A 12,302-nucleotide genomic window follows, 5' to 3' on the forward strand; every position below is an offset into this window, starting at 1 on the left:
ATAGGCTTTTATTAATTTTTTAAATACATTTAAACACTGTGTTGATTTCAGTGCACACAGTGGCATTAAGTTCTGCCAGTAAGTGTGAGTCCAATTACTGCAGTGTGTTCCTCACTTAAGACTGAATGTATTCAGATCTTGTTCAGCGCAAACAAATAACACGCTTCTTCCATAACTTGTCAATTCAAGCAGACATGAACATCATAAGTTTTGATACTAATGTACTTTTATGTGGACTGTTGAACCATTAATAGTAATTCTGTTTAGTGTCATCCCGTTTGTTTCCCTGGTTTCAAGTTGGTAAGAAGTTGCATAACTGAATGGTGACTGGCCTCTTGTGACGGCACGTTGCCCTGATGCCAACCATCCACCAGGGGGCAGAGCACTGTCACTCTGTTCGCTTGTCGTAGCTGCCAAATCATTAGGTAGCACTTCCTGTTGTTCTGTGCCAGGAGTGACAGAAAGGTATAAATGGAAACTTTTATGGCCACATCGTTCTTTAAATAGAAGCAGGAGTGGGGGGCGGGGGCACTCGGATTAAAAAGGTCTTAAACGTTTGCCTATTTACGTACCAGACTAAACACAGATGAATCACTGTGTCTTTAAGTCGTCTAAAGTGAAAAACTGTATGAATGCCCCACTTGACACACGGTAGGGAAAGACAGCACCATCTGGACCCACAATGTTTGTAGAATCTTAGCAAATAAATGAGTTTTGTTTTTTTTTTTTTTTGTTTTTTTTTACATTTTTATTATTTAATGCAACATGTGATTTGATATTTCCTTGTTTGGCTCATCAAGTAGCAAATACTTCTTTGTGAAGGTTTGCTAAGAAATAAACTTAGCAAACTGGTTAAACCTGGATTGTAGAACCAGGATTTCCTCCATACATGATGCATTTCAAGTGTCACAGTATTCCAACCACCAACAGTGAAGTCATGATTTTGGCTATTGAAATGTAATTTCTTTCCAACACACTTCATGGGGCCAGCCCATTAAAGAGCAAATATGATTGGTTATACTGCAATGAACTGTATATGGAGACTGAAACAAAGGCAAGAGAGACCAATAGCTGCTATTAAATTAAATGTAATTCCACATAATTTTTTTTGAAAGGTTATTATTTTAAGAATGGGTCTGGTAAAAGTGTTCGGAGGACGGCCTTTCATATGTGGCTTTGACATTCAGTCCACTGGCACCCGATCGACCAGCGGGGGGCGCTAGGAGTGTCGAAACGTAGACCTCTAACCGACTGAACCGTTCCGTATCCTGGGTGATGCAATCAACAACTGCGCATCGCCCTATGGAGCTACTGGCCACAGGCGGCACTGGCACGACCATGTGATTCATCCTTACACCACAGCGCGGCGTGAATTTACAGCACGCCCTTTACTGAATGAGCCCCCCTCCCCAGCAGCCCTGGCAAGGATCAGCCTCCAGCCCCTCTGGGGCGCGCGCTCCGATGCCATCCTGTTCTGGGCCGCTTTGGGAAGAGCGATGACCTCAGCGGAACGGAATGCCCAGAATGTGGAACATGTCACAGGTCCAAGTACTGCCCCCCCCCTCCCCCAACCCCTCCCCAGCTCCGCTTCCTCTGAGAGACTGTTTATCAGCATACACTGGCACTGGGAAGCGGGCGAGGGCACGCTGGCGCCAACGATGCGCTGTACCCGGAGCGATCTTAGTTTGGGGAGGGGGAGGGGGGTGACGCCACCCACCGACTCTTTTGGATGTTCTAAGCTTTGCAAAAAGTGGGGATACCCCGAACACAGGGGAACTGTGTGCCCTGTGCAAATATGAATTAGGCAGACGTGTTCCATACTCTCATACATGTCACTATAGCACATGCTTGGGCAGGAAGTTCAGTTTTATGAACTTTAGGGGGAACCACCTTGCCTTAGCCCAGGTGACTAATCAAAACTGGGCTTGTAACTGTGAGGTTGCAGGTTCTATTCCCACATGGGGCACTGCTGTGACACCTTTGAGCAAGGTACTCAACCTGAAAAGCTTCAGTAAAATATCCAGCTTTTTAATGGAATATACAAGTATGTTAAAAAAATGTACAGTGAGGAAAGGAGTGAGAGCTTAATACTCAATGGAACCGGGTGGAGATGATACTGTATTTTTCTAAGGTCTTATAATGTTCCAATTCAACAACGACCTGATGAATACATAGAAACAGCCCTCCACCGTTTAATTACACTGTATTATTAACAGCACTTCCATAGTCTCACTATGGGTCGGACCTTTTAAGGTTTCCCTGATAAGATGCATATATTAACCACCAAGTTAACTAACTACATTATAATACATGAGCATAATGATTCACTGTGGTCTGATTTACAGCAGAGCTTTGGTAGCAACAAACTGGGTTTCATCCAAAGAACCAAATTTGTTGTCACACAAAATCACAACTTCGATATCTGGGCTTGAAACATGAAAAGTTTGAAGGATTGAGAGATGAATTATGCATCATTATTTGGTTTTATGTTAAATATGTCATGGATTTATTCATCACATGAGCATTGTGATGACATTATAGAACATTGTTATATGTTATATTGTTATTTTTGTTTACATGCTATATTTGTACTGTATATGCATACCCTGTTTATTGACAAAGGAAGTAAGCTATGTATCCATCAATACATACATGTTAATACAGACGTACTGATTGCATAACGTTTCTGCTTGACTTTTTCAGGTGAGCGATCGCAACATGCGACCGACTGCCCGGGAGGCTATTTAAAGCTCTGACCTACATACTGTGACAAAGGAAAGGGTGCTGCCGCGTTCAAAGCGCGCTACGCGAAAACAGGCCGACAAGCGCACATGCTGTCCAGGCCCTCTCTCGTCTCAAAACAAGCGAAGCCGCGACTGTCGCGGATCGCCCGTGGAACTGCGCCCGTCTGACGAGCGTCAGTCACGCTGTAAAAATGCCCGATGAGCGTCTTTGACATGCCAAGGGCTGCGCTTTTACCCAGCCGCTTGGGGTCAGTGCAATTTTTCCGTTCTGAACCGAGCCGGTTAATGGTGAAATTCGCATTCGTGTTTTGTAAAATGTCACACCTTCGTTTCACAGAGGTGTGGCTGTCCCCTTTCAATGATTTTCTAGTGAATGTAACATGCTTTTTCATGCTACCGTTCAGGACTGGGAAAATCGCTATTTAACCACAATATCGATAAGATACTATTTAATTTAGTGAAGGACCCTCAATGAAGGCAAATTTGTACAGATTTTTTTAACCCAAGAACCTTACGAGGAGAACCTTCGAAGGTTCGACATGTCTCTTCGAATAAAGAGAGATGCCGGAGATGAAGGCTGTAGTTCAGTTTTCGAACACTCTTCCAAACGCATGCGGATGTGAGTGGCTATGGGCCCTCGGCTCAGGACTCCCTCTGACTCAGCACTTGCTTGATCGGAAGCAGATGGCTGAGGTAAATTAACCCTGGAAAGTTCCTTGCCCAAAAAAGGGAAAATGGAATGACCTGAAAAGGCTCACCAGGACACTTCTAAATTTCTATGGTGCACACAAACATTTCGGCAAGTGCCTTCATCCTGTGTGTGCTGGGTATTTTTGGGATTCAGCAGCAAATATTGCCGATTGTTTCTTGAGCTGAATGCGTTTCTTGCCACTATTCAGTTTACACCCAGGCACCCTGCTAAAGGGGTTTGGACTGAGCCCAGCGATATCTATCAGGCAGCCAATGCCCAAGGATTTCCCTTTGCAATTAAAATACAAATATGGTACCGTGAGTCACCAACAAACGTTGTGAGCTTGTATAGGAGATGCTCCTGCTGGAGCTGGCAATTCAACCCAATTCATCCACTGGCCTGACCAAAACTTCATAGAACCAGTATCTTTGCAGATAGCAGGAAGCCAAAACTGAGAAACTGTGAAAATTTAGATGCTTTGGAGAGCGTGCAGGATTTTAAACTACTGCCTTAGCAACAGATAAAAGCATGCCCAATGTGTCGTTCGGGGTTTTAGGGCTCAATCAAGGCCTTATCGGCTATAGAACATTCAGTTTCACTGGGGTGTCTGCCCTGTTGCCGTAGCGCCCGGCCAGTGAAGGGTTGGCAAGAGAGTCGGCCCAGGAAACAGTCTGCACAATAGGCGCGTGTCTCGCACTCTTGTCCTCGTACCAGGGGGAGTCTGTTGCTTGGCTACAACCACGGCATTGGGGGGGGGGGGGGGGGGCTGCCTACCCCCAGGAAGAGTGCCCTCAGCTGACTGCCAAAGGGGAATGAAATAAAACCCACAAGGAGAGCGGCTGTGTCAAACAGGAAGTGGACCGCGCCGCAAGTCTGGCGGGGTGGTCTCAGCAAGCCCTCCTCAGCTCACACACAGATGAGGGGTGCTCAGACCCAATCTCCGCATTTTCTCACGTCTTATTCCTGAGCAGCGTTTTCACATCAGAAGCCAAGGCTGGGAGAGCTCTTCAAAGAGCTCAGCCCAATGAAACGACGCGCGCGATCACGCGAGAGCACGGCCTCGCCGCGCGCCGCGACCAAAGACGCCCGGCGGCCTGCCGCTGGATGAGCTGCTGTTGCACTTTTGCGATCTGCTCGGCAAATAGAATTTTAAAAAAAAAAAGAAAAGAAAAGAAAAACCGCAAGTGACCCAGGACTAATGTAAGCGCGAACGCCGTTTCCCCGCAGCTGCGTGCCTTATCCGACCCGATCTCTCGCCTGCCCACTGGAATAATCTCGCTTTCTGCACAGCCCCCGGGTTTCAACTGAGCATCGCCGAAGCACGAACTCGCAAGCGCGGGGCGGAGGGCTGAGGCGCCTGCGCTTCACCTGAATTCTTAACTCTCATCGTGAAAGCTCTGAGATCAATCTGGTTGGTTTGAAACTCGTTCACTGAGGTGAAACGGTTAGCGACAACGTGACTCGCAAAGTAAAACCACGTTCGAAATTAGCAGGTTTTGGATTCGTCGGAATTTACTCATCTGCCCTTATCGTGTTTCCTTGAAAATTCTCCTTATTGCTTGACTTCTGTCAGCTTCTGTGGGCGTAACTTTAACACTGCAAAAGAAAGAAACAAAATGGGGAATTTTCTAAAATTTCTTCCTAAATTTGAATTGAAAGCTTTGAAACTGGTAGCCCTTGTCAGCCTGTGAGAGAAGCAGGTTTCAGAAACCCCACACCAGATCTGTTCACAGTTCACAGATCCTTTAGATCACTTGGCAGACTGGCTTGCCTTCCCTGTTACACAAATGCATATCATATAAAAGTCATATCTCCACTCTACCTGCAACAATTTTCTTTGGTTTTACAAACCTATGCGACGTCAACACAGAGTTGATTGTTGATTAGCTGAAAACTTTGAAATTCATCGTCTATCAATAAATTAATTGACATTTTAGAAAAAAGCTTGGTAAGGTAACAAAAGATGCATCGTATTGACAGTTTAAAACTGAAAATCTTGGCAAAAAAAAAAAGTTGGCATCCCTGGACAAGCTAAAAAAAAAAATGCTACTACAAACTAAAATACCGTCACAAACATCCAGCTTACAGCATATTATCAGTGCTTAAAATTGCCTTAGTGGTTAGAGTGCTTATCTCTGTTGTTGGTACAGTAATGAAGTTGCAGCAACTGTTTACAAACCCCAACAAAATATGTAGGCTAATGATATGTGTGGCACCATATTTACAGACGGACTGGCCTGGCAATGTTCAGGCTGAGAGGAGTGTAAGAGCTTCAGTGTCAATCAGAAAAAGTGCCGCCTTATTGGAGATTTCATTCCACCAGTATTTAAAAAGAAAGCAAGTTGCCGTGATAGAGTGGTATCACTCCCGATTGCCCTGCTCTTGCATCTCACTTTTCCCCCTTACTGAAATTTTATGCAATATGTTGTAAATATGTGGTACTTTTTGGAAGATGACATACTATATATTTTCAGAGCAATGCATTTTTATAAAAATATACTGCAGTACCTGAAAGTGGCAATAATTTGCATATTTGTTCATACGCTGTGAAGTGTTTCGTTATTTTAATTAATTTCTGTTTTAATGATTCGTTCCCCTTCTTTTCCCAAATTTGGAATGCCAAATCACGCCCTCACTGCAGAAACGATCTGGGGGAGAGAAGACAAGCACGTGCTCCTAAGCACCATTATTATTACCCTGCAGTGTGCAAGCTGGGCTCGTGCGGGCGTCAGTTGAAGGAAGATGCTTCACGTGCAGCTAGGCAGATAAACTTGCAGGTTCCTTAATCAACCTGCAGGAGTCGCTAGTGAGCGATGAGACTGTCATCCCCACCGGCTGGCTATAAACCTCCCATCCCTGAGTGATGATAGAGCCAACGGTACATTGTCCTGTGGGGGTGCTGTCACAGTCGGCACTGATGCCTAGACCATGGGTATAGAATGGTGCAGTAATAGGGTGTGTCATACAGCAGCTAGTGCATCCATAGGCACTTTTAATTCAAGGGAGGTTTATGCTCTTATAATGGAAACAGTATTGCTTTATAATGAAATTATTCTTTAAAAAAAATTTTTTTAAAAAGCTTACTGAAGATAACTTAAGCAATATCACATGAGAGGGTGTGCTGTTATACCAAAATCTAGCTAGCTAATGAAGTAATCTTTTTCAAATTCAAGGGACTTATCTAATATAAATGATATGAACTGATCGTGGTCAGTGATGTGGTCCTAATGATGCTATACTGTGTCATCAGCACAATATATTGAATACTATATTGATATAATTATAATATTATATCTGTTGTTTTTCATAAAGCAACCAGCACTTGTGTTTTTCTCAAGTTGGAAGGTACTCCAAGTTTGTCTTACTGAACCTGAATGGCCAAAGCAAAGGGAATACCCCAATTAAGGTATCAAATCAAATCTTTATTAGATTTTCCAGAAGCGCATGAAAATGTAGTTGGTGTACAAAAAGGGAACAAGTAGCCCACCAATCAGGAAAAGGCAACACAGCAGAGGCCCCATGGGGGCCTAAAGGATCTAGAGTTTTAGAGGGGGGATGAAAGGGGCCCCACACAGCGTGGTTCCCCCGGTAACTGGACATTAATTCAGCAACGGCAACACTGTTGCTGTTTATCGAGGGAAACCCCGTTAGGCAATCCACAAGAAATTCATCTCGGCTCTGTTTCTACGACTCGGATTCACTTTTTCCACTGAATACCGCCCCCTCCGCATCCCCCGCACCCCCGCCCCTGCTGCTATCTACAGGAGATCAGACAGGGCTTGGAGGAGAACAGCTGCAAGCAGAAGGAATTTCTGCTGCCAGATTGGCAGAATCCTCGGCATGGAAAAACAAATTCTATCGCGGGTTCCCCCCACAGAATCGAGGGGCTCAAGGCCAAGGGGAGATCCCGGAGCCAAGGATAACAAACAAAAAGGCTTTCCCCGACTCTCCCAGGCAGACTGTTCCACTCTTTGACAATGGTTGCCATAGAACTTGTTTTGAGACCATAACAGTGTCAACATATCCAGGCAGTCAGGAGAGCTGCTGCTTTCTGCAGACAAGAAGGCCTCATTTCCTGCCCTGTCACCAGGCCAAGAACCCACCCCCTCTCACCAACCCTGCACCCCCCACACCCAAAACCCCTGTCCCTCCCTCCTTCCATCTGGGTGTACCAAGAAGGTGGTCCCAAACCCTCTGCCCAAGACATTTTTCTCGCGTTCAGCAGGCCGGGGTTTTGTCAACAGACATGCCCCCGCCCCTGGGCCACGCCCTGGTCTGATTTGACGCTGGCCGTCATGTGACAGCCAAGGTGCCACCGTACGAGGCTCCCTGAAATGCGCACCATCTCAGAACAACAAAGCCGCCTTCAGCAGTTCCAGGATAAGGAAGCGGGGTTAGCGGTATTGCGGCTCGCGGGTCCAGCCCGGGCTGTAATCCGCACCGGAAACCCCGGATCGACGGTGCAAAGAGCAAATGCTTCAGCGCTGACCGATTTCCTGCGATGTTTGCCTTGAGTGGGGCGCACAGGGCCAGCACCCCCCCACCCCCCCCGGCACCGCCCGGCGCTCAGATCCTTGGTCTCATGTGCGTCCTGAGGTCTTCACAGAGAGCGAAAGGGAGCGTGCGACGCTTCCTGGTATTGTTGTTTCGCATGAAGCCTTCATCCTCTGCTGCGGCATCGTCCCAAAGCGACATGTCTGCCATTAACACGTCTCAGCTAGAAGAAAGCTCGGAGTGTTCCGGAACTCACAGGACACAGCTGCCTTCTGTGACACCACAGACTGAGTGTTTACCAAATGCCTGACCCCCCCCCCCCCCCCCCCCCCCTCCCCCATCGCACCGACAATTATTTCTCCTTTGAAACATGCCGTAATAGCACTGTCTTGAGATTGGCAGAATAAAGAATGGCTTTTTATTTAGTTATGATAATCAGATTGGGAGAATCTCATATGGTCTATGCTCTCCAAGAAGCACAAGGGTTACATCAAGAAGGATGTGATGATGAACCTACAAAGCCAACGCACGTCAGGTAAAGAACAGAACCCTATGCTGACACACTGCTTCAGCTTTAGTATAGTGCCACAGGGTGACATCTATTAAGCCCACACACATGGGCTCATTGGGGTAAATCCATCCTGGGAATTAAATTAAAGCCTGAATTCTATCACATAATGCGGTTTCAGATGAGCCAAGAAGGAAGAGATTCAAAAATGACTTCCTTCCTTTTTTTGAGTGCTGCAGCAGCAGATTGTCAAAAACTGTACCTGAGTTTCTCGCCCACATTGAAAAAAACACATCCTCAAAACAAACAGTGAAATATGACATTGTATAGGCATATTTGTTTTCGTAAAATAATTAAATGAATCCTTCAGGGGTAATTCTACGCCAAAAAGAGCAATTTTCTGTCTAGACAGCAATTTTCTCATTTCTCAACCAGTCTGCTGCCATTTTTAGGAGAGAGTGTATTTTCTAATACCAAAGGGACAATCTGTTTTCTGAATAGACTTTTTAAACAGTTTTATGAATGAACTTACATGTTTTTCAACCCAGAGCTGTGGTTTAAAGCATTTTAAAACATTGCAATAAAAAAAGCGCGTAAGGACATAGCAAATCTTGAGGCAAATTTTGTTGTTCCAAATCAACAGTTCATCCCTGGACTTCAAATGGACAAACTAAGTGAAATCTAATTTGTGTTCATTCTCTGCTATTTGAGTCAAATTAAGAGCAAAGCAAGGGATATTAGCGGAAACCTCCGGAAACAGTGATCACTGTTAATCTGGTTCTAACAGCGGCAGATTGCTGTCCATCAGCCTGCTCATATGAACGAGCAGCTGGACGAACTGAAATTACGACATGTGATTTAACGGGGTACACAACTGAGCTGACTGCAGAACAGGATGTTTAAATCAAGCGCTCTGCCCGTCGTGGAGGACCAATCAGGACGGATCTGAGAACGCAACGAGCAACAATATGGGTAAACAAGGCCAAACATCTTCTTAGCCATTCAGGTTTTCAAAAAGGACCTCATGAAAATACCGCCTGCATGTCTAGACAATGTTCACAAAAAATACCTTGCAATTATTTTTTTTTTCACATGTAACATAAAGTTTTAATTTTGCCATTTTCTAGAGTTACGTATACTCGCCTTCTGAAATTTCACAATATAAAAATAGGAAATATAGGCTAGGGTGGTTTATGCTTAAAGCTGTAGCTGACTTAACATTCACCCTAATGTGTGACTGATCACTGTCAATACGTAGCTCTCCAGTGAATACATGTTCCACCAGGTTTGAAAAACATCCTATGAGGAACCAGTTCTTTTTAATTTAAATTGAGATCTACATAACATTGAGTACCTGAGACCTAACACTGTCAGTAGGTCACCTAAAATTACCATTTAACATGTTCATCTGATCTAACCTGAAGTTGCTGAGGATTATTATTAGAAAAACCAAAATAGGAAAATAAATAGGAAAAACTTAATGAGTGTTTGCAAAGAAAATTGCTCAGTTATATAAATAATTTTACTTCAGCTACTGCACTGTATTTACCAGACAAGAAAAAAAGTTGTATTTTTGCTTCACAACTGATTCAGCACCTGTTTTTCTGCATGTTAAACATGCCAAACACTGATGCGATACAAAAAGCTATGAGACTTGTTGTATATAAATGAGATGCATGAGATGGAGGCACAGAGGCTTCACTCACCATCATCCAGGTAGGCCTGGTCCAGGTTCTCCTGCTTCACTGTGACCCGGGCAGGCACCCCGCCCACCCTCTGGTCCTCCGGGGGCGGAGACCGGCTCTTGGCCCCCTTTTGGGCGTAGGGCTGCTGCTGGATGACAGTGGGGTAGTGCTGGGCAGGGGCCGGGGAGCGGGCGGAGGGCGCCCCCTGCTGGGGGTAGTACATATGGTGGTCAGACATGGGAGGGGGGGCGGCGCCCCGGAGGAGGTGGTTGGTGGGGGAGAACTGGATGATGGAGGGGTGGCCCCCGGGGGAGGAGGTGGGCGGCCCCGCGGGGGACCCTGTGTGGACCAGCACGGAGCGGTGGGGGTCGGGCACGGGGATGGCCCCGCTCGGCTGGGGGTAGAGCGCGGGGCTGGCGCTCGGGCCCCGGGGGCCCCGGGGGTACACGATGGCGGGGCTCTGCTGCTGGAAGCGAGGTTCGGGGCCCACCAGGCCCGGGAGCGCCTGCTGACAGGGCGCCATGGCGCCCACCAGGCAGCTGTCGGGGTTCAGCAGGGCGCGGGGGCCGTGGGGGGCGTGGTAGTACTGCTGGGGCGACACCCCCAGGACCTGGGGCATGGGGAAGCCCATCTGGCCCGCCTCGTAGTCGTCCACGGGTTCAGTTTTAATGGAAGGAACTGGGGAAAATGCAAAAAAGCATCCAGGATTAGCAGCCATGCCACAGTCTAGCATAACACACAGAATGGGGCAATAGTGTCATGTAACCACACAGAAGGTGGGACTGTAAATACGACACTGCAGATTTGACTCCCAAGGGGAACATTATACTGCTTAGGCAGAACTTCTTCAGCATGTATCCAGCTCCACAGATGGCACAAATGCAGTGATTGCTAGTGTAGCTGCATTAAAACGTCATTTATTTGTCTTATGCTTTTTGAGTTACATACAGATCTGTATGTGTGTTTGTATGTGTGTGTGTGACTGTTTGTGTGTGAGTGCTTTTGTGGGGTCATGGACTTATATGCACACGAGCGGGTGAGTGAGTGAGTGAGTGAGTGATAGTGATAGTGAGAGTGAGAGTGAGAGTGAGAGTGAGAGTAAGAGTGTGTGTGTGTGTGTGTGTGTCTGTACCTGCCAGAGGAGTGTAGGTGAAGTGTTGGGGTTGGCTGCGCTTCCTCTTCCCGTTGATCACATAGAAGTTAACTTTGGCCGAGTGGCAGATGGAGGGGTCTCGATACGATGGGATCTCCACAAACAACATGCTCTGAAAGGCACAGTCTTCACATCAGTGCTTCACATCACACATGTTGCCATGTTCTTTGCCAGGCTGATGTTCCCATTTAGTTACTGCAACTAACAGAGTTCAGTCTGTTACAGTAACTGAATACAATAAATACAGCTGGTAATACTCAATTCAAATTCATTTAAAAGACAACACATGAATATTCATGCAAATCAGGGATATAAAAATCTAAAAAGACACTGCAACTCACTCCAGGACTGGAAATAAAGATCCATGATGTCAATTATTATTTGTAAGGCAAATTATTGGTAATATTATTTGAGAGCAGCCTTAGGCGAAACTTTTGAAACAGGGGGCACCAGTCACACATCGACTACTGGTCCAACGGATCACATATAGGCAATGAACATGCTCCATATATCCAAAACAAACAGGATCAGAGGTTTTATCTTGTCACAAAAAAAAACCAACAAAACAAAAACAATGCCAAGGCGTATGCTAGCACCATCGGCAGCACAATCAGCACAGTGTAGTGAACACAACAAGCACAGTGATTAATCCGGGGGCCTCCTTATTCATGAATGGGCTGCAGGCATCGCAGCAACACTTACAGATTGGCTTTTGTCTTTGTCAACCGTAGCCTCCGCCTCCCAGATCTGCTGTCCATCTGTGAACACAAAGAGGGCCGGGTTTCGATAAGGGTTAATTATTCACATCGGACAATAATGTCTGTGTTTGTACCCCACCCCCCTCCAAAAAGGGCCGTGGACGGAGCGGACGTCCTCTCTCGGTCGAGTAACCGATGCGAGGGGAATTACCGGCCACCGAGAGCACACAGCGTAAAAATAGAGTGAGCATTCTTGGGAGATGTAGAAAAGAAAAAAAACCTTGGGTGCATGTGGAAAGGCGCAGTTTCAGATTTCTTATTTACAAATT

The 12,302-nt window shown here is 46.1% G+C and overlaps 1 protein-coding gene across 3 annotated transcripts in view; it reads right to left on the bottom strand.

The window, feature by feature from the left end:
• nfatc2a (nuclear factor of activated T cells 2a) overlaps positions 1-12,302 on the bottom strand; it is a 69,288-nt gene that overhangs the window by 26,184 nt on the left and 30,802 nt on the right. For all 3 annotated transcript variants that reach the window (XM_035382683.1, XM_035382684.1, XM_035382685.1), the window contains exons 7-9: positions 11,978-12,033; positions 11,255-11,387; positions 10,144-10,800 (exon numbers count right to left, since the gene is read on the bottom strand). In XM_035382683.1, the coding sequence (XP_035238574.1) occupies positions 10,144-10,800; positions 11,255-11,387; positions 11,978-12,033 (846 nt within the window). The remainder of the gene's footprint in view (positions 1-10,143; positions 10,801-11,254; positions 11,388-11,977; positions 12,034-12,302) is intronic.

This window comes from Anguilla anguilla, chromosome 11, assembly GCF_013347855.1.
Source record: "Anguilla anguilla isolate fAngAng1 chromosome 11, fAngAng1.pri, whole genome shotgun sequence".
Lineage (NCBI taxonomy): Eukaryota > Metazoa > Chordata > Actinopteri > Anguilliformes > Anguillidae > Anguilla > Anguilla anguilla.